Source organism: Phaenicophaeus curvirostris, chromosome 18, assembly GCF_032191515.1.
Source record: "Phaenicophaeus curvirostris isolate KB17595 chromosome 18, BPBGC_Pcur_1.0, whole genome shotgun sequence".
Taxonomy (NCBI): Eukaryota; Metazoa; Chordata; class Aves; order Cuculiformes; family Cuculidae; genus Phaenicophaeus; species Phaenicophaeus curvirostris.
In genome coordinates, this window is record NC_091409.1 from 9,804,032 (window position 1) to 9,829,902 (window position 25,871).

General features: G+C 50.6%; 2 protein-coding genes across 2 annotated transcripts; one reads left to right on the forward strand and one right to left on the reverse strand.

The window, feature by feature from the left end:
* Positions 1-1,185: 1,185 nt before the first annotated feature.
* On the forward strand, positions 1,186-14,042 carry GDAP1L1 (ganglioside induced differentiation associated protein 1 like 1). Its single transcript, XM_069871854.1, has 6 exons — positions 1,186-1,701; positions 4,467-4,659; positions 8,272-8,445; positions 9,759-9,856; positions 10,007-10,121; positions 13,432-14,042. The coding sequence occupies exons 1-6, from the start codon at positions 1,522-1,524 to the stop codon at positions 13,773-13,775; spliced, it is 1,104 nt and encodes a 367-aa protein (XP_069727955.1). The 5' UTR covers positions 1,186-1,521; the 3' UTR covers positions 13,776-14,042.
* A 3,649-nt stretch (positions 14,043-17,691) lies between these two features.
* On the reverse strand, positions 17,692-25,383 carry FITM2 (fat storage inducing transmembrane protein 2). The gene is made up of 2 exons (XM_069871694.1): positions 25,188-25,383; positions 17,692-23,581 (listed from the first exon to the last, which is right to left on the reverse strand). Exons 1-2 carry the CDS (start codon positions 25,358-25,360, stop codon positions 22,939-22,941), a joined length of 816 nt encoding a protein of 271 aa, XP_069727795.1. The 5' UTR covers positions 25,361-25,383; the 3' UTR covers positions 17,692-22,938.
* Between the last annotated feature and the right edge of the window lie 488 nt (positions 25,384-25,871).

Below are 25,871 nucleotides of genomic sequence, written 5' to 3' on the forward strand. Positions count from 1 at the left end.
CCTCACTTGAACCAGCTCTCCCAAACCCTCCCCTGTTTCCCTGCTCACCTGAGGCAACTGCACCAGCCTCAGTGTGGGTGAAGATGGGAGCAACACATGGAGGAACCACATTCATAGAATCACCAGGTTGGAAAAGACTCACTGAATCATCGAGTCCAACCATTCCTAACAAATACTAAACCATGTCCCTCAGCGCCTCACCCACCCACCCACCCTTAAACGCTTCCAGGGAAGGTGACTCAACCACCTCCCTGGGCAGCCTGTTTCAGTGCCCAATGACCCTTTCTGTGAAAAATTTTCTCCTAATGTTCAGCCTAAACCTCCCCTAGCGCAGCTTGAGGCCATTCCCTCTCGTCCTGTCCCCTGTCACTTGGGAGAAGAGCCCAGCTCCCTCCTCTCCACAACCTCCTTTCAGGTAGTTGGAGAGAGCAATGAGGTCTCCCCTCAGCCTCCTCTTCTCCAGGCTAAACACCCCCAGCTATTCAAATACGGACCCCTCGTGCAGCCCTGGTGTGTGAGCTGGCTCAGCTCCCTGTGCCTGCACAGCCGTCTCCTCCGTTCTCTCCAGAACCTGCCCCATGCCCCCCATAACTGGGCTGCTTTTACCCCCAGCACTAGCAGCCTGTCCCATGCTTGGGAAATCATCCCCAGGCTGCCACATTGCTAGAGATGGAGTGTGACAAAGCCGAGTCTCATCAAACACAGGTCTGGGTGTCCAGGTTGCCGTGCCCAGAAGGGTGTCAGCTGCCTGCACATGTTTGCCTGCAAACCTCTGAGTGATGCTCCTAGTACCCAGAGAACAGCAGTTCCAGAAGCCCCTGCACTCTCCGAGCAGTGGAAACCCATCTGGTTTGTAATTGCAACACACCTAATTCTGGGAATGCCCCCAGCCCAGGCTGCTTTGGTGCAGGAGGGCTTGGCCAGGCACTCTGAGACTCTGGTACTCAGCGAGGACTCTACCCTGATACAGCCTACAGAACTCCCCATAGGCAGTAATTAATTGTGCTCTCCAAAAATCAGTGAATACCTTTAAAGAGCCATTCCTGCTTCTTTCCGTGAAGGCTGCAAGGCAAGCAAGACACCTGCTCAGCATTTTAAAGCCGGTATCGATCTATGTTGCTATTTATTACATGTCTGCCATATCTAAACCCGTCAAAATCTTGATCTCTGCTGCAAAATATTCCTGAGGAGCCGCAGGGGCTGGAGCTGCCCCGGATTGATGAGCTGGCAGGCAGGCAGGCAGCAGGAGCCTCCGCTGCTGACTCGCCTATTGAAGCGATGCCTGCGAGCGTGGCACGTTTCCGTGGGAGCCCCGCCACGAGCGGCCACGGGCTGCGATTCAGCCCCCACCGGCACCACCATCCTCGCCTGTGACCCCCAGCGCCCACCGCCCTGCGCTGCCCACCCCAGCTGGGGAGATGGAGCTGCCCTGGGAGTGATGCTGCTGGCAGGAGCCCATGTGATGCTGGGCTAGCGCCGCGCTCGCTCCCTCGTCCCTCTCCCGCTCGCTCGCAGGCTGTCATGGCGACTCCCAATAATGTTACTCCCACCAACTGCAGCTGGTGGCCCATCTCGGCGCTGGAGAACGATGCAGGGAAATCCGCGGAAGGGGAGGAAAACCAGGACCCGACGGACCCCGCTTTCAAATCCCACGACAGATTGGTTTTGTACCACTGGACCCAGTCTTTCAGCTCGCAAAAGGTAAAATATTAACCGCTCGGCTGGGTTCCTGGGGAAGAATCACCTCCAGTCCCCAGGGCATCCCCTTGTCTGGGGAGGATGGATGTGCCGGGAGAGCAGGGGGCTCATTCCCAGGGCTGGCGAGGGTGGCAGCGTGTGGCCAAGTGGCTCTATTGTACCTGGGGTTCTGTGTTTTAAAAGCATCTGCCTGGGGAGGGGATTGAGGGGGCTCAGCCAAATCCTGCTTTTGCTTTTGAGCCGCCCTGGCTTTGTGCTTGCTTGCTTGCAGCCCTGCTCCGGCGCAGCCAGGAGTGCAAACAAAGGCTGATCCAGGCCCTGGGACACCCCCGAGCCCAGCTCCCCTCAGGGAATGGACCCTCACATTGCAGCAGCACCCTGCTAATCCTATTCCCAGGGTGCCCCGGCACCGTGCGAGGCTCATGGGGCTTAATAGTGGGAAATCACATTTTCCAGGCAATAGTAAATGCTGCTTTTTCAGCACCGCAGCTTCGTAGCAAACCTGACCTTCCCCTCTCAGCCCCAAATCCTCCCCCCGGCATTCCCACACCATTAATAATACATGGGGAATGGGATATTCAGAAGGATGAGGGCACCACAAAGTTCCCCCGGTGCAGGGGCCCCCTCGAACCCTGCAGGGAGGCCAGAGATGCGTGTTCCTACTTGTAGACACAAAGAAAGAGGAGGATGCCCAATGCAGCAGGGTAGCTGCACATGGTCGGCTTCACCGCTGCCAGCAGCCAGTGACTAATGGGCTTCTGATCTGCTCCAGCAAGGGATGCTCACGCCCGGCTTTCCCACCTTGCGCTGGGCTCGCTGCTATTTGTTGTCTCACTCGTTTAGCCGCCAGCAGCAGGGATGCAGCAGTTAAGGCACTTTATTATACGGGGTTTCCTACAACTGGCCTCACCTCTGCGGGGCTGGGGACACTGGAGATGGGACCTGGAGCCACCTGGCACTGCTCTGAGCTTTGCCTTTGAGGTCACTTGCAAGGAAAGAGTGTTTGCTGGAAGGGGGATGAGGACAAGCTGGTGTGATGGACATTGTAGGGCAGGAGCATCGGGGGCTGCACAGGAAACCTCCTGCAGAGGAGTTTTATTTGGAGCTGGCTGCGGGCAAAGCTTTTCCTGTTCTTAGAATCACAGAATCATAGAATCACCAGGTTGGAAAAGACCCACAGGATCATCGAGTCCAACCATGTTCTGCCCCAGGAGCCACTTGGAACCACCCTCCACAGTGCTGGGGCTATTTGTGGAAGGGTCCTGAGCCCCCACCAGGTTCCAGCCCTGCCTGCAAAGGGATTTTCGGAGTCTTACAGCTAGCATTGGTTTATTTTACACAAGATCCCTCGTCGCTGCTGTGCTGGCACTGTGGGCACCGGCTGGGGGGTCTGGGCATGTTTCATCACCCCTGGCTGGGAGCCTCTCTGGGGGGCTGGCAGGGGCTCCCATCACCTGGAGGTGCTGGGGGTACCCCAGGAGCTGAGTCCTCCTGCCCGTACTGCTTCACACCCAGCAGCTGCCTCCTGCCAGGCCTTTGACCTCAGTTCTTGATAGCAGAACACAGAAGCAGAGGGAGTTTGGCTTCTGATGCCCTGGGTGGTCCTGGCTGGGATTTATCCATCAGCTGGGAGGAAAAGGCCAAGAGCAAGTTGCAATTGAGGGGCCAAGGCTTTTCTTTGTTTGACTTTAAAGGAAAAAATTAATTTGCCAGCTCTTTAAATAATTAATGACTAATTCCCCAGGAACTCCGAAGTACTCATAGAAATGCTTATATTTGTTAATTGTATTTTTAGCCGCTGCTACTTGGAGGAGAACAAGTGCTTTTCCTGCATTCAGTGGTTCCATAAAACGGGGCTGCCTCACAACCCAAAGGGGATTTTTGGCTGTTTGACATATTTAGTTCTAAAGGGTCAAGTTTTATAACTCCGAAGCCTAAAATGCCATCCCTGAGTGAATATTCAACACCGTCTCAAGCACAGAGCAAAGCAGTAGAATCAGCCCCAATCAGAATCAGCCAGTCGTGGGTGATGGGGATATTACCCCACATCCAGCCCCATTCCTGCACTTCTGCACTGCTGGCTTGGCTTTCCCACCCACAACACCTGCTGTTCACTGGTCCAGCAAGAAGGAAAAGAAGCAGGTTTGGTATAAGAGGTGTGAAGGTGGCAGGCGCTGCCCCGGGTCACGGTACCGTGGAGCAGGAGGGATGCCACGCAGGCTGCAGGGGCTGCCTGAACCTCCCTCCTCCCTCCACAAAACAAAGCATTCTCCCTGTTCTGGCCTCAGAGCCCACCCTCAAGTGCAGAACACACTTGAGTTAGCATCCCGGCCTCCTTCAGTGGAGCAGTAGCACCCACTGGGTGCAAAGCTCAACATCGCTGCAGCCTCTGCCTCCTCCTCCTCTGGTGTGTGCTGCGCTATGTTGGGACCCTCAGCAGCATCACGGATCCCACCCAGCTGGGGAGCTGCTCCCTCCCTCCTCCCACTGCCCCTCCACCTGTTGTGTGGGCCACCAGCAGGCAGGATGGTCCATGATCCTGTGAAGTCAGGATGGGCTTGAGTTTCATCCATTTGCTGGGGAAAGAAATCCTCGCTTTGCTGCCCAGGTTTTGCAGCTGCCCCATGCCAAGAGCTGCTTGGCCTCTTGCAGGACAAGCATGTGTTGTGGTGCATCGCTGTGCTTAATTGGTAGGCGAGGGCTGGAGAGGCGTGATGGGATGTCAGCTGATTTGCTCTGAGCCCATTCTCCCCGGCCTCTCACCCCAGGTGCGGCTGGTGATTGCGGAGAAGGGGCTGCCCTGCGAGGAGCGGGATGTCAGCATTCCCCTGATGGAGCACAAGGAGCCCTGGTTCATGAGGCTCAACCTAGGGGAGGAGGTGCCCGTCATCATCCACAGGGACAACATCATCAGCGATTACAACCAGATCATTGACTACATGGAGAAGAACTTCACAGGAGGTAAGGCGGGGTGGGTGGGCTGCGTCTCAGGGGAAGTGGGGGGGCATGACTTGGATCTAATTCAGGTGCTGTTTAGCCAAATGCATCCACTTTTGCCTGGGAAGTCTCAGCTTTAACCCAGAAGAGCAGTGAGCCACCAGCCCTCCCCAGACTTTTATGTTTTCCCATGAAAATGAAGGATTTCTGGTGGAAATCCTCAAGTGTCCATTGGAAGTGATGCTGGAGAGGCTCTGTGAGGCTGCAGAGCTGGGTCCCCCTTTTTTCTGCATTGGCGGCCACACTCCCAAGCAGGACAGTTTCCCATCATCCCTGTGGTGCCCTGTGGCATCTCACCAGAGCTGCAGCTGGGGCGTGACCCATGGGAATGCATCTGAGTTTGGCCATCTCTGTACTTCAGGCCTGGGTAACAATATAAAAACTCCAGTAACTCCCGTGACCCCACTGAGAGAATCATAGAGTCATAGAATCACCAGGTTGGAAGAGACCCACCGGATCATCGAGTCCAACCATTCCTATCAAACACTAAACCATGTCCCCCAGCACCTCGTCCACCCATCCCTTAAACCCCTCCAGGGAAGGTGACTCAACCCCCTCCCTGGGCAGCCTCTGCCACTGCCCAATGACCCTTTCCGTGAAAAATTTTTTCCTAATGTTCAGCCTAAACCTCCCCTGGCTGAGCTTGAGGCCATTCCCTGGGTTTGAGACAGCTGCTGCTGCCCTTCTTCCCTGTGCCACTGGCCATGGGCAGGAGACCCTGCTGTCCCCAGTGCCACTTTGCTTCCAAGAAATCTGCCTCTTTAAGCTCAAACAAAGCCAGCGATGCTGTGGACCAGAGGAGGATGATGTGACACAAGCATAGAGGAAAGGACAGCCTGGAGAGGGAAGCTCGTATTCCCTCCAGAGCAGAGCTGCAGTCGGTGGCCAGCAAAGCCCAGTGCACTGGGATGCTGAGACATTGCTCAAAGGTGGGTGTTTGCTTGGTCGCTGCAGCAAGCAGCCTCTCCCCAGCATCTCACGTCCCTTTGCCCTCATTTCCCCAAACCTGCAGGCTGTCAGGCTGGGATGCTCCACTGGGGACGCATCAAAGCCGAGCAGGGAGCTCAGGCTGTGCCATCACGACGTTCGCCCCAGCATTCATCCCCCTTGCAACAGAGATATCAAAAACATCTCAAAATAGCTCCCAAAGAAAGGGCGTCTTGCCAGCTCAGCTGCTGTCCTCTCCCGGCCCCACTGTGGTGCTGCTGCTCCGCAGAGGTACGATGCTCGCTCAATGTTGGGACAGTAGGGATGGGATTGGCCAGGAGGAGCCCATGCTGGCCACAGGTCCCAAGAAATGGGAGCCACTTTCCTGCCCAGTGGCAGCCCCAGGGTTGAGGGGCAGTGGGGAGCATCGCTTCATGGTCCCCACACTGGGCAGCAGCTTCACCCGGTCTCTGCGAGGGGCAGGTGGCCCAGCATATGCGACAACAGGCTGTCCCCAGCAGGAGGAGGACACAGTGCTGCCCGTGTGCTGGTTAACTCCTGTTGTTGAGATTTTCCAGCCAGGTGCAATTTCCTGCCTTTTCACTGAGAAATCGAGAAGTTCCAGGGAAGAGGGCCTGGAGCATCGCTCCGTGTGCTCCGCCCTGAGCCTTCGCCCACCAGCACTAGTTAGCAAAAGCATTGTCAGGACACCGTGACATTGGATCAAAGGGGAATCACTCACCTTGCAAGAATGAGCAGAGTTTCAAAAGTTTCAATTTCAATTCCTTGTTAAGGAATATTCAGGGACTTATGTTTTCCCCTGGACTGAGACCATGGCCTATTTTGGCTGCCTACAAGCACTCTGAGGAGCCGCTGTCAGTAAAGGGTGATGAGCAAGGTGTGTCTTTCCCCAAAAGAGCAGTGAATCGTGCCACTAAGCCACCTTCAAGAGTGCTTCCCGCTAGGCACAGCCCAGCGGTGGCAAGGCACCACTGCTGAGTGGCTGGTGGCAACGCACCTCAGAGCCTGGCTGAGGGTCTCCTCCAAGGGCTGCACCCCCAGCCCCATCCTGCAGACCCCCCACCCCACCTTTGCAGAGCCCATCAGTTGATGAGCCCTTGCTTGCAGGTCTGCCATGGTGTGCAAAGGCAGAAAGAGCACTGTCCTACCAATAAACCTCCCCGGGACACACTGAAAGACACAGGCTGGCAGCCAGAATGCTGCTATTTCATTGTGGTCGCTCTGTCTCACTGCTGGACAGGGCAGTGGCTCTGGATGTGCCTGTTTCAATCCTCAGCACCAACCCATCAAGTGCTGGCTGAAAGCCTTATAGGAGGAACATGCATGCTATAGCTTGGTTATTATTATTTTATTCAGCCAGTCTGTTTTCTTAGATGGAAAATCCCTGCTTGGAGTCCAGGTAGAGCAGGCAGCAAGCAGCCTGTGGGCAGGGAGGAGCTACCAAAGCCTCCGCTCACTCAGAGGACACTAACCCTGATGCCCATCTCTCAGAACAACCTTACGGAGCCTGCCAGCAGCCTGGAATCAGAGCTGCTAGGATGTTTGCTGTACAGGAGCAGCCAAAACTACCCTGGCTCCCGTCCAGCTGCAGGTGCCAGTTGGTGCGACACTGCGTGGCCCAGGGCAGGGTGAGGTGTGTGTCTCTGCTGGGTGGGCGTCACCACGCTGTGCCCAAAGCCTTGGTTTTGCCAAGCAGTGGAGCTGAGCAGAATAATAATTGCGGGTCCTTAATTAAGGAGCCACATCTGTGAAAGTCCTTCTGCTGAGACACCCTTAGCTCAGCTTGAGATGCCAGTGTATGGTGAGCCCTGCACTGCGGATGGCATGTGGGCAACTGGCTTTACAGAGTCCCAGCTGTAAATTTACTCACTACCTATTAACTACGATCTGGAAATGTTGTAAACATTTATGATCCCATAAAAAAACCAGGCTTGATATTCTTGGGGGAGACAAGAGCAACGTTTCGCTCCTTGTGGTGTCATCTGCCATATATTTTGAGCTGAAAGTGTAATAAAAAGAGCACAATGCAAACTGCCATCTGTGGAAGATGAATAAAACCCAACAAGGTGAGAAGAAGCAGAGCTGGACAGGCTGAGGGATGCTCCTGAGACTGAGGCACCAGCTGAGCAAGGAGGGAAGATGTACACAGCTCCTCTGGTCATCTGCTCCCTGGTTACCCAAAAGAACCATTGCTACTGGTGTAATGAGTGCATAACTCAAGAGACCCCAAATTCAGATCCCTGTGTCTCACCTCTTTTCTGCAGAACAGGAAGTTTTTATTCCACTTCTGAGAGGTGTGAAACCACAGTGTACAATTCAGGGGCTGTAGAGATGAAGAGCTTACTGCCCTGAGCTCATGGGGCTGCAGGGCTGGGTAACAACACACTTAGACATCCCTGTGATCCTGCGGGTTGGCTCACCTCTAGGCACAGGCTGGATGCTCTCCCGGTTGGGATGGGCAGCAGGGAAGGAGCAGAGTGTGTGTGGGGCAGAGTTTTGAGTTAATGAACTGCCACAGCCAGCCCTGCTCAGAGGGAGCTCCAGCTAGAATGGCACACTGGTGTCCTGTGCAGGCTAACGAGCCACTAATGAGCGTACCTCTAACAGTTTTTCCCTTTTCCCTTGCAGAAAATGTCACGCAGCTGATTCCAGAGCCGGGCAGCCTGCTGCACTCGCGGGTGCTGCAGTACCGGGAGCTGCTGGACTCGCTCCCCATGGACGCCTACACACACGGCTGCATCCTGCACCCCGAGCTCACCACCGACTCCATGATCCCAAAGTACGCGACTGCTGAGATCCGCAGTAAGTTGCCTCTCCAGTGGGGCTGCCCAGGGCTGGTGCCAGCAGGACGGCTCCCCCAGCCCTTCCTTTAGGCTCCATGTGGCTCCACAGCCTGGCCAGACACCCTACTCTTGCTTGGCTCCCCTTTCCAACAATGCAGGCAAGGACAAGGCTGGGAAATGGCAAAGCACAGCTAAATTTTGGAGCTAGTGACCCCCTCTAGAGGTTTTCGGACCCCAGGGGTGTCTGGGCTCACATGGGCCATGCACACATCTTGCCCAGCTCTTTCTAGGGCACAAGAATTTACTCTATCTCCCACACAACCCACACTCCCTCGAAGCTCTAAGGGCAAAGGTGGGTGACTACAGCCTGATTGAGTTGCAGATAGTGGATGAATCGGCACAAGACTGTGTACCTGACCTTCAAGCGCTCATAAAACATTGACAATGCTTAATATAACTCCAGGGCAAGGACTGCTCCTGGAGAAAGTCCCTTGCCAGAAAAGCGACCTTGTTAGGAAGGCACTGGTATTTCTCCCCTCCTTTAGGCTCCAGACCCCTTTATTCCTCTCTTGTGAGACCTCATCTAGAGTATTGTGTCCAGTTCTGGAATCCTCACCATAGGAAGGAGATGGAACTGTTGGAACGGGTCCAGAGGAGGCTACAAAGATGATCAGAGAGCTGGAGCACCTCCCGTACAAGGATAGGCTGAGAGAGTTGGGCTTGTTCAGCCTGGAGAAGAGAAGGCTCTGAGGAGATCTTATAGTGACCTTCTAGTACCTGAAAGGGGCTACAAGAAAGCTGGAGAGGAATTATTCATAAAGGCTTGTGGTGATAGGATGAGGGGGAACGGGTATAAACTGGAGAGGGCCAGATTTAGGCTTGATATAAGGAAGAATTTCTTCCCCATAAGACTGGTGAGACACTGGCACAGGTTGCCCAGGGAAGCTGTGGCTGCCCCATCCCTGGAGGTGTTCAAGGCCAGGTTGGATGGGGCCTTGGGCAGCCTGATCTAGTCCCTGCATGACCTTGTAAAGGCCAGGGAGGGGGATTTGCCTTACCCTGCAACCATCACCACCGGGCTGTGAGAGGATGAGAGGGCTGAAGAAGTTGTGTGACCCTTAGGAGGACATGTGATGCCCTGGCCACCCACCCCTATGGCAGCACAGTGGCAGAAAACCATTAAATGGGCTCATTTTGTCCCTCTGGGGTGTTTTTTTCTTGGTGCCACAACACTGGTTTGCATGCAGGACAAGGTGCTTTGCTACTAGACACGAGGTCATCCCTACCTCTGCCAAACACAGCCCTCTCAGCCCTCTGTCTCTCTCCCCCCAGGACATTTAGCTAATGCCAGCACGGAGCTGATGAAGCTGGACCATGAAGAGGAGCCACAGCTATCAGAGCCCTACCTCTCCAAGCAGAAGAAGCTCATGGTAAGTGGGCCAGAGCCTTACATGTATCTTTGACTCTGGGGGGACGCGACCCATGGGACCTGCCATGGGCAGCTGGTGCCTCACGTCCCTGCAGGGTTGCAAAGACCATCTATCCATCCATCCCCCATCCTAACCTCACTTTCCACCCAGGCCAAGATCCTGGAGCACGATGACGTGAACTACTTGAAGAAGATCCTTGGGGAGCTAGCGATGGTGCTAGACCAGATTGAGGCAGAGCTAGAGAAGAGGAAACTGGAGTACCAAGGTAGGTCCTGGGCTGCATTTACGGAGAGTTTTTCCACATGAGGCTGAGGTGCAATGCCAGGAACAGCCAACGGCTTTGCCCTTGATGAACGTCCCCTGTAAGCAACCACTGATGGGGTTGGGGCTGCTGCTGAATTTTCCTGGTTTTGGGTGACTGTTGTTTTTGCAGCCATGGTTTTATGAACCTCTGGCAAACCACCCCTGCTCTGAGGAGCCCCCACATCCTTTGCCTCAGGGACAGTGGGACCCCTGTCCTCACAGCTGCTCTAGGGGAGCTCCAAGTAATCTCAGTGTGGTTGCAGGTCCCCTCTACCCCAGCAAGTGGCTGCTGGCGACTGGTGCCGTGGCTGATTCAGGAAGGAACAGGCTGACCCTGGGCTCTTGCAGCACAAGGAGCGCAGACTGCTGAAAGAACAGGGTAGAGGATGTGGCCTGCAGCCAAATCCCCGCTGGCCACGGGACTGTGGCACATCCTAGTGGAGCACGGGCAGGGAAACCCAATGGGAATTTGAGGGGCCCTGTAACGGTGGGAGCTTTTATAGTACCTGCGTCAAACACCAGCGGGTGGGAGAGAGCAACACCAGCCGTCCCCGACATCAAATACACGAAGCTGGGTGCCTGCTGAGAGTCACCCTGGCAGACAGGGGTGCATGGGCACAGCTGGGCATCGCTTGTCCCGCCATGGCCTCAAATGACACTGTCATCCTCCCATCCCCAGTGCCAGCAGGGCTTGTAACCCCAGCTGCAGGGGCTGTGGCTGCCAGCACAGCAGTGCCAGGGCCAGAGCAGAGCCCAGACGCAGCTAATGAGGGCACGGCCCCCCTGCTGCCCCTGTCCCCGGGCATGGCCTCAGCCATGGAAGCCGTGCGTCACGCTTGGGGCCACACCAAAGTGCACTTGGAGGTGCCAAGGTGAGGCCCTGCAAGGCACTAGGTTGGGCATTTGCTGAGAGCCCTGATGCATTTCCAGCAGCACCCTGCGTTGCCCTAATTGCCTCCAACAAACACCCTCAATAATTAATCTGAGCGCTGGGACAGCTCCGCAGAATCCAGACTAATGAGGTGCCCTTGGAGGACTGCCTGGAGCAGCACCCGGGCACTCGGCTGCCTTTGATCCGTGCTCCAGGTCCCTGAGCTGCCCCTTGCCATGCCCACAGCCTGGCCAGGATCTCAGCCGCGGGCACGAGCACCAGCCCTTTGGCAACCTCCCAGGAGCCGCAGTGCAGCAGCTCTCCTCCCACGCAGCCCAAGCTGCCGGCCCGAGGCGCAGGACTGCAGGCAGAGCAGGGCAGCAGGAGGGTGGGAGATGCTGCAGGAGCATGAGGTGACCCCCTGCCACAGGCGCTCCGCTTGGCTGGGACAGGCTGATCTGAGCTGGGGCTGCTGCAGGTGCAAAGGGCACGAATAACCATTGCCCATGCTTCTCTAGACCTCAGCAGTGGGTGTGAGCCCAGAGCCAAGAGCGGAAGGGCCAGATCACAGCTCTCTCCCAGAGTCATAGAATCATAGAATCACCTGGTTGGAAAAGACCCACCGGATCTTTGAGTCCAACCATTCCTATCAAACACTAAACCATGTCCCTCAGCACCTCGTCCACCCGTCCCTTAAATACCTCCAGGGAAGGGGACTCAACCCCCTCCCTGGACAGCCTCTGCCAGTGCCCAGTGACCCTTTCCGTGAAAAATGTTTTCCTAATGTCCAGCCTGAACCTCCCCTGGCGGAGCTTGAGGCCATTCCCTCTCGTCCTTTCCCCTGTCACTTGGGAGAAGAGCCCAGCTCCCTCCTCTCCACAACCTCCTTTCGGGGAGTTGTAGAGAGCAATGAGGTCTCCCCTCAGCCTCCTCTTCTCCAGGCTAAACACCCCCAGCTCTCTCAGCCGTTCCTCATAAGGCCTGTTCTCCAGCCCCTTCCGCAGCTTCGTTGCTCTTCTCTGGACTCGCTCCAGAGCCTCAACATCCTTCTTGAGGTGAGGGGCCCAGAACTGGACACAGGATTCAAGGAGCGGTCTCACCAGGGAGCGAGTCACTGTCCCTATGTGGGCTTTCTCCTTTGCCCAGGAACACATCAGGCACCTCAGCCCTGCTTCTCCTGCCTCCAAGCCAGAACATCCTCAGGGTCCCCAGAGCACCCAGGAGGCTACGGCTGCAGTATTCCCCCAGATAATTAGTGATTGACAATATTTATTGACTAATTAGACACAGGCAATCTGTCCACTTGGCTTGTGCCTCTAGCAGGATTAGGCAGGTTGCCAAGTGGCTGCAAATGAGGGCTGCTAATTACCAGTAATTCCTCTGGCCTGGCCCTGTAGGCAGCCTGGCAGCACCAGTGACTGCATGGGGTGCAATAAAGGTGCTGCTCTCTCCCTCCTTGATATAACAGCTACAGGACAGTGAAAGAGCCCCAGAATTAAGGATCTGGTGCAAAGCTGGGAGCTCAGGCTTCATGGGACAGTTTTTATACCCATTCTTCTGTTCTTCCCTGCCTGCATCTCCCTTCATCTGCCTTAGCTCCATCCCAGCCCTGCTCGTGGTTTTGAAAGGGCATGGTGGGAGTGTTTAACACTATCCTGGCCTCAGCCCACCTCTTCCAGCCTAACAACAGCTTGGCTTATTCCTGGGCATCTCTCTGGTGAGGTTATTTCCATCAATGCTTTGATGCCTCTTCTCATGTCCAGCATTCGCACCAAGCTCTGCCTCCCCCAAAATCTGGTTCTTGGTGTGGATTTGCTGCCAGTTTTGGTGTCCCAGAGCTGGGTCCCTGCTGCGGGATAGGAGACAGAGGCAGCACACAGGGAGAGCAGCCAGGCCAACAAATGTTTTTAATTCCTGAGGATTTCTTACAACCCTAAAATAGGACAAGTTAAACGTGACACTCCTGAAACAGCTCCCGGTGCAGCCAAGGGCAAATGCTGCTGCTGCCCCCAAGCACTAACACAGCAGAAGAGGTCACTGCTCTGCATCTTCCTTCAAGAGGAGCCAAGGGCCTTTTTCTAAGGACCTCCTGGCTACGGGAGGATGCCATCTCCTGTTGGTCTTGGCTTGGGAGAGAGGTGACATAAAAATATTTTGCAGACAGCTATTTCTATCTTCATGTGGGCTATAAATGATCGTCTTGTATTCCCAGCTTTGTGGCCGCACATATCCTCTATCACATAGCTGGGGTCTGATCTCTTAGCACATCAGAAAGCTCAGAAAAATCACTCCAGGTCCAGTGCAAATGCTCCAGCCTTCATGGGTCTTTTGAACAAGCCTTTAGGTGCCCACCCAAGGGTTTCTTCTTACCCTCCCTGCTCTATCGCTTCTCTCTCTCCAGGGCAGAAGTGTGAACTTTGGCTCTGCGGATGTGTCTTTACTTTGGCCGATGTCTTGTTAGGAGCTACCCTGCACCGCCTCAAGTTTCTGGGACTCTCTAAGAAATACTGGGAAGACGGCAGCAGGCCTAACCTACAGTCCTTCTTTGACAGGATACAAAAACGCTTCGCCTTCAGGAAAGTTTTGGGAGATATACATACCACACTCCTCTCCGCAGTGGTACCCAATGCCTTCAGGCTGGTCAAGCGGAAACCTCCCTCCTTCTTCGGAGCCTCCTTCCTGATGGGATCTCTGGGGGGAATGGGATATTTTGCTTATTGGTACCTAAAGAAAAAATACATCTAGTGCTGGCTGCTTGGTGTTTAGTTTGGTGTCTCTGTGCTGTGTGAAATTATGATGAAGCCTCAGTAACTGTAATGAAATTTGAAGCAAGGTAATGAATAATTATATTGTTTAATGTAACATTCCATAGTCTAGAAGTAGAAATGTATACTGCAAGGAAATAAGACAACAAGAACCACAAAAATGTGTCAACTTGTAAATGCCTTTTTTAGGTTTCAGCATTCAACTCCAGCAAGAGGCTCAGGGGCTCATGGGCTCAGCTGTGCCCACCAGGAAATGATGCCACCTCCAGCACCAGCTGGCTCCAGGGGGAGAGACAGGAACCCCAGGAAGTTTACCAACACCCAAGTTAACTATTGGGACTTGGATATTCAGTCCTGTACGTTTGTGTTTCCACATTGTTCACTGGCCACATTTCACACATACAGGTAGCGGGGACTTTCTTCTCCCAGAAGGAGTTGTGGTTTTGTGCTCAGAAGCTTTCCTGGGAGCAGGGTGCAGTAGCTGGTCACAATCAAGGTGGATTTGCGTTCTTCAAGTATCCATTTTTTAAATTATTTTCATTAAAGGGAATATTTTTTATTGAGCTGCTCTTAGAATGTATCCACTTTCTACGTCTGGTTCTGGTGGGCTTTTTTTTAAAGACTTGAATGTCTGTCTTTAACTGCTGCTCTTTTTTCCTGAGATAAATCATTTTGACTTCCATCCTGCATTTTGGCACATGAAGGAGATTATTGTTTTAAGCCTTTTGTCTCTGTTTCTTGAGTTTTCCTTCACGGATTTGCAATGCATCTTTCACCGACTGAGCATATCTGGACTCTGAAAAAGTATGACTGTTTTTAGACTTTTTCAGCACTTTCCTGAAGGCACTTCGGCTTTCTCTGCCATCGGGGCTCTTTCCTGTCATTTCCTCGCTGTGTGTTTTCCTAGAGAGACTTTGCACAGAATCACGTTGATGACTTTCTTGTGCCTTTTGCATGCTGGGAAGAATAATGGGCCTCACTGCTACTCATGCTTTGAAAACTGAGAACCTCAATAAACCATATGGGAGGAGTAACGGCTTCACATTTCTAAATGTGTTTGACATCCTTCTAGTCTTACCTCAAAGCATGTCTGTGGGCTGAGGGATGTGCAGGTGGTTTATGCTTTTTCTCATGTACTGCATTGGTATAAAACTCGCATGGAAACAATAAGTATTCCTCTTGCCAAGCACTCATTTCTATAAACGCTCAGCCTGCTAGGACCTCCTCTGGCAGGCTTTCCAAGCACTCCGGTGATACCCAGCAAGTTGTGCTGCATCTCCAGACTCAGGAACGTATGCCAAGCCTGGCTGAAGCAATACAAATTGCATTAGCCTCTGACTCAAAAATTAGCTTTATGTATTTGAAAGCAGCAGAATTTCCAGGAGCTGTGGTTCTTGATGCAGCCTGGCAGCCATGAAACGGGGAACATTTAGCAGGAATTACAAAGGATGAGCACAGAGAGATTAGACAGTGCAAAATGCACAAATTTATGCTGGGCTTGTCACTATTAGGCCAGCTAGTCTGTCAGACTTCTGGAATACAACGCCGTGTGTGGCTGTAAAGGCGCTGGGTTATCCGTGCCACCCCCCAGTAACTAGGGCCACATTAAATATCGGCATGTAAGAACCCAAATCCACCACCTGCAGCCAAGGCTGCTGAGTGAAACATGACAGGCACGCGCTCCCCCAAATACAGTTACGTGTTTGCTTCATGGTGTCAATGACTTTGGGAAGAAACAGTTATTTTGCTGCTTTTTGAAGAGGGAGGCAGGAGGGCCCCCAGAGGAAATCGCTTTACTAATCTGAAAGGTGTAAGAACACACAGCATAACCCATGATTCATCTGGTCCATCAGCAGGTACCAAAAGAATTTATAAAGATTCACTTATCAAGATTTCATCCTTTTACCTTTGTCTGCTGTCCTACACACACGTTCCCTGGTGATATCCAAAAGCTCATGATTCCTTTCTTTTTTCTAGAAAGTAAAATTTATGGGGTAAACGGCGAGGAAACCTAGAGAGAATGAGAGCAAATAATTTCTCAGTTTCCAGGATTTCAGCCCAAGAGTGAGGCAGAAGGAAGCTCCTTAGCCAGACAGTTGCTTGTTACTTTGTGCCTCCTCTTTTTTTTTTTTTTTTTTTTTTTAACCCAAAGAATAAATTTAAAGTCACAGAGAAAATGAGAACTCTAAACACTGGAGAAAAGAGGTGTTTGTTTTGGTTTGGAGCACACTGTTAAAATACAACTCTTATAAGGAAGCCAGCAGAGGCAGCAGCTGGAACAAGGTGCAGATCATAATGTGTGAGAATGGTCAGTCATGCTGCTTTGTGGCTGCTGGGAAGCCACAGACACTGTAGTGATGAGCTTTCTACAGGGTCTCAGCTAGGACTATTCACTAGCAAGCCTGTGTTTTGGAATAAATTTGACAGGAGTGAAAATCCATGCCACTCCCTGTCACCAAGCCTTGTTTCCTTGCTGTGGTAATGAAAAAACACCAAGACTTTGCTCTAGGGAAGAGCAATCTGCGAGAGCGCTAAAAGATAATTACTGTGACTGGCAGAAGCTGGATTGATATTCAAGACCATGCTGAAATGAACAGAGAGATGAATGTCACCACCCCAATCGATCAAGATTAGTAAGTTCCTATAAGCAGCCCTGTGGTGATTACAGGCTGTCATCATAAAAAGATGCTGTTGCTCTAGTGGATCTGAGCCTAATCAGACTTTTTCTGCTCTAGTTCTATTTAAAAGGGGAGACCACTGCTCTGCGCAGCCATAAGCCTGATGTTTGCTCCCAAGGTGCTTTTGGTACACAGAACTATGAAAATGAGTAAGTGAGGAGCTAACTACTATAACTCCACACCTGCAGTAACATGTAGCACAGCAGAGGATGAGAGGTAATTCCATACCTGTTTAAACCATCAGCAAAGCTGCTATTACTACACCAGTCTGTAGGAAAGCTACTTCTGCCTTGGTGGGACAGAACAAAGTCCCCAGCCCACGTTCAGCTGATTTTGCTAGGAAAAAGTTCAAACTCACACGTAAGAACGGAAATGAAAACATCTGCATAAGTATTTTGTGAATAGGGACAGATTTATATCCCTTAAGTGCCCTCAGTGATAAATCAGAGAGGTTTCAGACCAAGCCATTTCTAATATTGAATCTAAGGTTTTAAGCAGTAGCAAAAGGACACTAGAACTTGTATTCTCAGATAAAGTGCATTCACAACAAACAGATTTCGTATTTTTTCACCTCATGCTGACTTCCAAATGCACCCAAATGACATATTTTCTGTCACAGTTTTCCATTCTATTTTACGTGCTTTCCTCTGAAGGATTAAACAGAGAGAAGACAGTCTGCTTTGAATGCCTCACTGTGAAAGCAAGCATACCACATATGCCATCAATAATTGAGATGACCCCTTCTTCTGTCAGAACACATCTGTCTGCCACTGCAGGAGCAGCAAAGGCAAGCAGAAGCTGTGGAGTGCAGCAACCTGTGTGCTGGAGGCAGCAGTTGCCGCTGCCAAAACAGATTATTTCTATTTCCACATGACTTTGATGCTAAAGAACATCCATGAGTGAAGTGTAAACCTCCACCCACTCCTTGGGAGCTCACAGTAATGGTTTGGAGTTTTTTTCCTCCTTTTTGTCTTTCTGCACTGCACAATGATCTGCTTTGAGCTCTTTTTATCTTTACCCCTCTCCACCATCCTACCCTTCTCTCTCTGCCGGGCTCCCCTCGTTTCACTCTCCTGATGCAGACCTCCAAGGATATGTGACTGTTCTCTGAGACATTTCTGTTGTGAGGAGCCTTCCACCTTTTGAGAAAGACCTGCTAAGAAATGAAGGAGAAACAATCTCACTGAAAAGCTCTTAACTAACAGCACAGACCAATAATAACTTTGAAAGTCTTTATTTAAAAATAACATTGTCCAACCCCCTGCTTTCATTGCCTCCTGTTTCAGCCCTTTCCTGCCAGCACCTCATCTCTCCCGCGACCTAAATCCTTTTTAGCTGCAGGAGTGTTATCCAAATAAAGCTACTTTGCAATCAGAACAGAGTGTAACCAGGTTTGAGGGTGCTTTATAATGCTGCAGGCACTTCTTGACATAGAACTAAGTACTGCGCAGTTAAGCACTGTTTTGCACATGCTTTTTACATCACAAGGTCATGTCCCTCCACTGCAAGCCTCCTGGAACACTCTTCTATTTCTGATTACCAAAAGCAATTTCTTTCCATTCCATGCCCTCAGAGCCAACCACTGCAGAATAGCAGTAGGAAGCATTCTTGGCACAAGGGAAAAAAACCAAATGCAAAACCTAAAAGAAAAACCAAACACTAACAAAACCCAGAAAACAAACAAAATAAAGCAAAAAACCATCTCGGCATAATTTTTGCTCTTAACTTCCAAATAACGAAAATCAACAGAAAATAATATATTCATAAAAACTCAAGCCATTTTCACCTCCTTTCTTCTAAAACCTCAACTAGCCAGGTCAGCCTAAGGCAAAGCTGAAACAAGAGTGCACAGTGCCGGTAGAGCCGTGGTCTAGGCTGACACTCCACCAAGCACGTATTAAACGTTTGCTTGCTTCCATCATCTGCAAAGCACAGAAGGCAGGCCCTGAGCATCATCCCCCACCAGCACAACCTTGCTGGGTTTGGTGCAACAGCTCACACATTGGGCTATAAGGCGAACAGGCTTTGTAGGTTTAGCAACATCTTTCTTTTTCAATTAGTTTTGTATGGCTTTCTCCATCACAGTCAATTATTTTGAACCACAACCTATTCAGCTGCATTTTCTCTGGCATTGAGTCATGATGTAAAGGCTGTCACTGACAGAGTCACTGTGAGTGCAACCTCTTGGCACTGCTCGTCTTCCCAGTACTTTGTTCAAGTACTAAGGTACCCTTCCCACATTCAAATTAATTAATCATTGCCTTCTAAACACCTGAAACGTAGTGCCGGCTCCCCAAGAAAAGGACAAAGCTAACTACTAACACCAAGCCACTCTGTGTCATTACCACGTCTTTCGTTCCATGAGTTGAAGCACATCAGGCGTAGTTCTGTTCCAATAAACTAAGCACGTGCTTTTTTTCAGGTAAACATCATTACAGTGACAGACCAACTCCTTTTAACAATAGTCAATTGTGAGTTCAGAGTCGTAACAGCCTTTTTTGCTAGTATTGCCTACTTTGATCTTAAGCTTTAGCAAAATACTTAAAAGAAAGGAAGACAAAATATACATAGGAAAACATGCATCTAGCAGAGGTAAAGAGCATTTATTACTAATCTGTGCTCCAGGAGGGGAGATGAAGCCAAGAAAAGAAATAATCCCAGCAAATAGGTTTCTGAGTGAACAGAGATAAGGGCTGATCAAAGGGAAAGAGCTGGAAAAGGCTGATTGCAGAGAAGCTGCAGGGATCTGCTTTAAGCTACAGTGGAAAATCCAGATATTATTGCACTAAGAAAATGACCACAGACTTGTGTTCACAAGGAAAGCCTGATTTTCCAAAACATTGAATACATCACAGCAGCCCCTACAGTTATTTCCACTGAAGTGCACCACAGGGCATAACTGGGAGTTTCTCACTTTGTCACGAAAACGGGTTCTATTTTTTCAGCTGCTCCATGACCCAAGTTTCCGTACACACAAATAAACTGGCAAACCAAGAATATCATTTAGCACCAGTGAAGCATTCATGAAATAAGTTTGTTTTGAACAAAGCCTTTGAGGAAGAATTAAACCCCAGGTTCAGATATATCTAAAGTCTGAACTGTTCAGATGGCTCTTACGAAAGATCTAAACTTTCCTGTTTGCCTGATCTTGCTTTCAATGATGCAAACATCTGAAAGAGTCTCAGGTAAGTGAGGAGTGAAATGAATCCTAATCCAGTTAATCTTCCTACTGTGTTCCACCTGAGGCTCCCTTCTTTGCTGGCCCCAGTGGAGAAACATCTTTAAAGTACCAAGACCAAGAACTGCCTCAGACACGTCAGCCAGGCCAAATGCTGCTCTGGACAGAACTGTGATAGAGCCTGCAAAACAGGCTGGACTGAAACACAGGCAATAAATTAGCAAACATATGCTGAAATGAGTAATATGCCAGTACGGTGTTGGGAGACAAAAGTTCCCTAAATAATTCTGCAGACACAGAAAGACAGCTCAGCAGGAACAAAAAGAATACTGTACTAAACTAACTGTAATGGAGAAAAGCCAAAAAAAAAAAAAAAAGAGAAAAAGACCAAATGTTTCTTGTGAGTACAGGTGCTGTATTTTGGAACCCACTACAAAATGTGAACATTTATCTTTAAAATGTTGTACTTTTTTTAAAAAACCTTAAGACAAATTAACATCAACGGCTGACAGCTTAAAGAAAGGATTTGTGCCTTTGGCAGAGGACATCAACTCCAGCTCCTCACAGCACTGCTGCTCTTTGACTGCAAATCTGTTGTAGGGAAGACCACATTTTTATTTTAATGATAAAGTGTATTTTGAGGAGGGAAGGGAGTCAGATAAAGGTGATGGCAAGTATGTGAACAGAAAATCTGCAACCTTTGATTTCCAGTTAAAGTATAAGGAAGCAAAGACTTACTCTGAAAGAGTCGAAAAGCACAGAGAAAAGGTCTGGAGCATGAGGGAACCTTCTAAGTGAACAGCTGGCACATGGACTCTGGGGACTGAGCAGGACATATATGCCAAGATTTCCCAGCTCTCAAGCAGTATTACAGCCTATGAGCTTTTCCATATATTTCTATGGATTAGGCTTTCACTTTGCTTCAATAAGCAATTGTCCACGTCTACCTAATCAACATGCACACGCTAGGAACCCTATTTTTGTCAAGCATGGCTTTTTTTGTCTTGTTTCTTTTTATAAACTATACTTTTGAGAATTTGTGCTGTATTAACCCATTCAAATACTGCAGAATTGTCGATGTCAGTTTGATCACGCATCTCACAGTCAGAAAAATACCGCGCGGCTGGGTCATTCAGAGACACAAAGAACAGCAGCAGGATCTTTACAGACATCAGAAACAGGTTCTCAAAGACACAAACACTGATAAAGTTTTCAAGTGGTTTTTTTTCATTGTTTAAATAAAAGTTTTGAGAATAACCATATCCATAATAAAAACTGTGTATGACACTGGTTAGAAGCAGACAGAAATGTCCACATAGTGATTGCACAAAAACATTTGTGGAACCGAATGCAACTTCAACAAGTCAGTTGTTTTAAATAAATAGCATTTCCTGTTCCAAGGTCTTGTCTCTACAGCAAAGGTACACAAAGATAACCTAAAATAGAAGCTTACATCTATTGAAATTAATCAGAAAACCTTCTGAGTATATAATCCTTTTTCATGGTGAAAGTGGCTTGCGGTCTAGCTTGACTCTATTGGGAACAGGTTTACACTACATCAGAAGAATGTCTGCAAATTAATTTGCATTGTTAAAACAAATTTTGTTAAACCCAATATGAGTTAATCCGTGCAAATTTTCTAAAGAGTCAGTTTAGAAGACAATTCAATGCAAAAATAAAAGGAGGAGCTTGACAGAAAATACATAACCTCCTGAAACAGCTCCTTCCTGCGAGGTGATTTGTGAGGATGCACAGCAACTCCCACTTGCCACTGAATTTGGTGGAAATTCAGGTGAATTCAGCTCTCCTCACAAGCAGACCACAAGTGTGGAATTAACACTGCTGCGATGCTACCGCTTTCTTGCTGGAAGAGAGCTGTTAAGACGGCAAAAAGAAATGTGCCAATATTAGACTACTGTGCATCATACCCTATATTCAGCAGAATCTTCACCTTGGAGTCAAACGCCACAGAAAGGTCACGTTCGGTCCTGCCTTAGCAGATTTGCCCACAGACCTTTCTGGCCGTCTTGCTCATCACTACAACTGAACAAATTCTTTGCAATTGCAACACAAATTAGCTTTTAGAAAATAATAAAATGCTCTTTAAGACAAAAGCTATGCTCAACATCTAACTGATATGATGAGTAAACCCATCCCACTTCGTATCTACTTATTAGATAACAGTAGTGTTTTATTCAGTAGTGGGCTACCAGCCACACCAAAAGTGGCCGCAGCCTCCTGTGCAATCAAAATTAAGTAGCTTATTGATATTGCCAGATAAGCAAGCATAAGTATTGCTTCAAGCACACTGCTTTGCAGCTCTTAGAATAAGCAATGGTTTTCACTTATTACCAAGCAGATCATTTGGGAAACAGCAGCTTAAGCTAACTTGTTCATAACACCAGGATTTCATCATTATAGAAGAAACACAATACAAAGCAGTCACTGTTGCGAAGTGTGCAACTCATAAGGTTTAAAAAAAAAAGTATACCCCCCCAATTCTCATACTAGACTTTTTTAGAAAAAACAGAAGGAGTTTGTCTTTTGCCTTAAGAATAAAATGACAAAATATTATTACAAATACTTCACTTAAGGGGAAAGTTAAGGCTTGTTTTTCAAGACTTCTTGGCAAAGGCAGGCACAAATTTAAAGTCAGTCTGCTTAAGTTATTACATCTCAGACTTAGTCTCTTTGTTGCAGAAGGTGTAGACAATTAAGAAGCATTTGTGGCAAGTCAGTGTATAGAATATTTGATAACATGAGATGTTCTAGTTTCACAACAGAGCTATTTACTGCTTTAACAAGTAGTGATATTTTTGCAACACTTGGCAGTATTGTAGTTCTCAGAGCTTTCTCGTAAGGCAATACTAATAAAAGTATCAAAAATCCAAGAAGTACGAGACTTTGATCCATGCTATTTTGACACAAATAAATAAAAAAGAGGGAGAATTAGTTTGAGATCAGTCAAGTTCTTAAAGAGCAAAGGCTTCCATCAGCCTGGGATCTGGTCCTCCATTTATTAGCTAGAGAAACAGATCCAACTTCTGATTTCTTTGCTGAGAATGCCAGTCAGCACCTCCTAAACAAGAGCAGACCTCTTCCCGTACCGTTTTTTTTTTTTTTTGCTTCCAAGTAAGAAGCTCAATACCACCTGCCAGCCATCAGCTAGTACAGATTTGGATTCCTTCAGCCCATCACCTTGTTCCTTACAGTGGAAATACATTAACTGTTCCTACATTCAACTACTCCAGTACTGAAAACAACATTCTGAATTTATAAAACTTATTTTACCTGCTATAACTATATTTCTTTGAACTCAATGGTATATTTGGAAGAGGCAGTCCAGGAGAAAAGGGTTTCAGGTACCAAAATCTGTAAGTCCCGTACCAGGCTGCCAGACCTATCAGCGCACCAAGAAGCTTTTGACTGAAGTCATGGAAATACACGGCAGTACAGAGAAACATGAACACCCAGATCATGGTGAGAAAACACAATGAAACAAACAGGCCGTTGATCACAACACGCAGCTTAGAGTTCAAGTCTACGGACAAGCCTTCCAGCACAGCTACTTCCTCCATAATCATCAGAGCACAGTATGAGAGCAGAAAGCAGTGCCCTGAGATATCAAAACCATTCCAGATCCCGTTGTCCTGGTGGCACTCTTGCTTGGTGGCATACAGCCGGCGAGTCTCACTGAGTTTCCCCGAAGTAGAGCACGTGCCGGTAAGATTCTCGATATATATGAAGAATCCAGTGCAGACGTACCAGACAGCTGTGCCCACCAGCAGTGCACTGAGCCGCCGCAGCGCTGCCAAAGCACTCTTCGTGGGACCGTAAAGGTACTTGGTCTCAGCAAATTGGTAGGTGGTGACTGCAATGAAGGGCAGCAGAAGCCAGAATGTCCATGCCCAAGCCACCTTCACAAAATATCTGCCAGAGAAAAGCCAAGAGAGCAGGGGTTTAGTGGCACTGCTTGAAGAAGTATATTTTCAAGGTCAGTGTTTAGAGCTGCCTAAATCAGACACTTGTGCCTTCCTCTCAAAGTAAAGCCCAGCTAGAATCTTAACCCTCTCCCCACTATTCCTCTTAGGAATGACACCTAGACACCCCCTCAACCAGGTACTTCAACTGTTTCCCAGGCAGCATTCCTTCAGACCTAGACCCTTGTTCAGACTTGCAGTTCAGTTTTGCAATCACTTTTACCCTACAAACCCGCTCCACTCTGCCCTACTCAGAATGCAGCTGCAAAGAATGTATTTTTAGCTCGCCACCCTGACCACAGTCAACCTTTTTCTGACCCTCCTCCTTCATCTCAATTATCTTTGCTTTGCAACCTCACCATCTTAATACTGAGTAGGGCAGCCAAGAGAAGGGCTGATGCCTTTCCCTAATCAGCCCAAGAAACTTTCCCTCTGTTATCACCTTACAAAATAAAAGCAGCAGTGTAATACGTTTGCTCCTTTGCTGTCCTTCCAAGTGATGAGAGCTTTCCTTCACCAAACACAAACGCATCTATCACTGAATTCATTCTCAGCATTCAAGATTTTTGCTGTGATGTCATGAGAACCATCGAAGCGCAGTGTGGTTTTACTGCCAGATCAATGCACTCTCTCAGTGTTCTTTTCAAGGGCACTAAAAGCAGCTCCTCTCCCACGCTTCACCAAATGACAAACTCCCATCAACAAGGTGCAAAACTCCCCAAGGCACAGGGGAAAGCAGAGATTTCAGTTTTTCTTTTGGTTTGCAGCTGGTACAGCACAGGCACCAGCCCCGCTTATCGCTTTCTTCATGCTGTTAGGTGTCCAAACGCAGCTCTGAACAATCCCTAAGCCGGTTAAATCACTGCCCAAACACTACACAAGGGCTGCAGGAACTCTGCTTGTACTAAAGACACTGAAACACCTGTTTTCCTCCTCTTGCTTTCAGGACAGCTCAGTGACAATTATCGACAGCGCCCTCTGATCTTTTCTCCTGCCTTGGCTGCCACCCAAGGCCAACTCGGCTCCCCAGACCTGGGAGCCGACCAGGGTCACAGCAGGTCCTCCCGCTAAGGCCCTCGGCCGCCCAAGCCCAGAGGCAGATGAAGGGCTACAGCAGGGCCCCCCAACAGCCCCCAGGGCCGGGAGCAGATCAGTGGTCACAGCACGGCTCCCCACAGGCCGCCAGGGGCCACAGCAGGGTCCCCACGGCCTCCAGGGCCAGGAACGGATCGAGGGCCACAGCAGTGCCCCCACAGCGCCCCACCAGCCTAGGAGGGGCCCAGGGCCACAGCAGGGGCTCCCATTAGGGCCCCACGGCCCCCCCAGACGCAGAGGCAGACGAGGGGCCACAGCAGGGTCCCCACAGGCCCCCGGGCTCTCATTCAGACCCCAGGCCCAAGAGCGGATCGTGGGGCACAGCAGGACCCCTCAATCCCCCCCCAGACCCAGCGACAGACTAATGGCCACAGCAGGGTCTCCCGTTAAGGCCCCCCCAGGCCCAGGAGCGGCCAGGGGGTACGGCAGGCGCCCCGCGTCTCCCCCCGACCCCTCCTCACACGTTGAGCGGGTTCCGCTTGTTCCGCATGGGCGTCTCGGGCACCAGGTCCCCGTCCTTGAGGGCGGACCCGAGGAGGACGATGGCGACGAGGAGCCAGGGCAGCCTGCAGCGAACCCGCCCGGCGGCCAGCGCGGCCCGCAACCCGCGCCCGCATCGCTCCAGCCGCTCCATCGCTTCCGCCCCGCCCCGCGCTTCCGCCCCGCCCCGCCCCGCGCTTCCGCCCCGCCCCGCGCTTCCGCCCCGCCCCGCGCTTCCGCCCCGCCCCGCGCTTCCGCCCCGCCCCGCGCTTCCGCCCCGCCCCGCGCTTCCGCCCCGCCCCGCGCTTCCGCCCCGCCCCGCGCTTCCGCCCCGCCCCGCGCTTCCGCCCCGCCCCGCGCTTCCGCCCCGCCCCGCGCTTCCGCCCCGCCCCGCGCTTCCGCCCCGCCCCGCGCTTCCGCCCCGCCCCGCGCTTCCGCCCCGCCCCGCGCTTCCGCCCCGCCCCGCGCTTCCGCCCCGCCCCGCGCTTCCGCCCCGCCCCGCGCTTCCGCCCCGCCCCGCGCTTCCGCCCCGCCCCGCGCTTCCGCCCCGCCCCGCGCTTCCGCCCCCTGTATGCACAGACCACGCCCCCCACAGAGCAAGCCACGCCCCTTAGGACAAGCCACGCCCACTCACCAAACAGACGTGCCCCCTGTATGCACAAGCC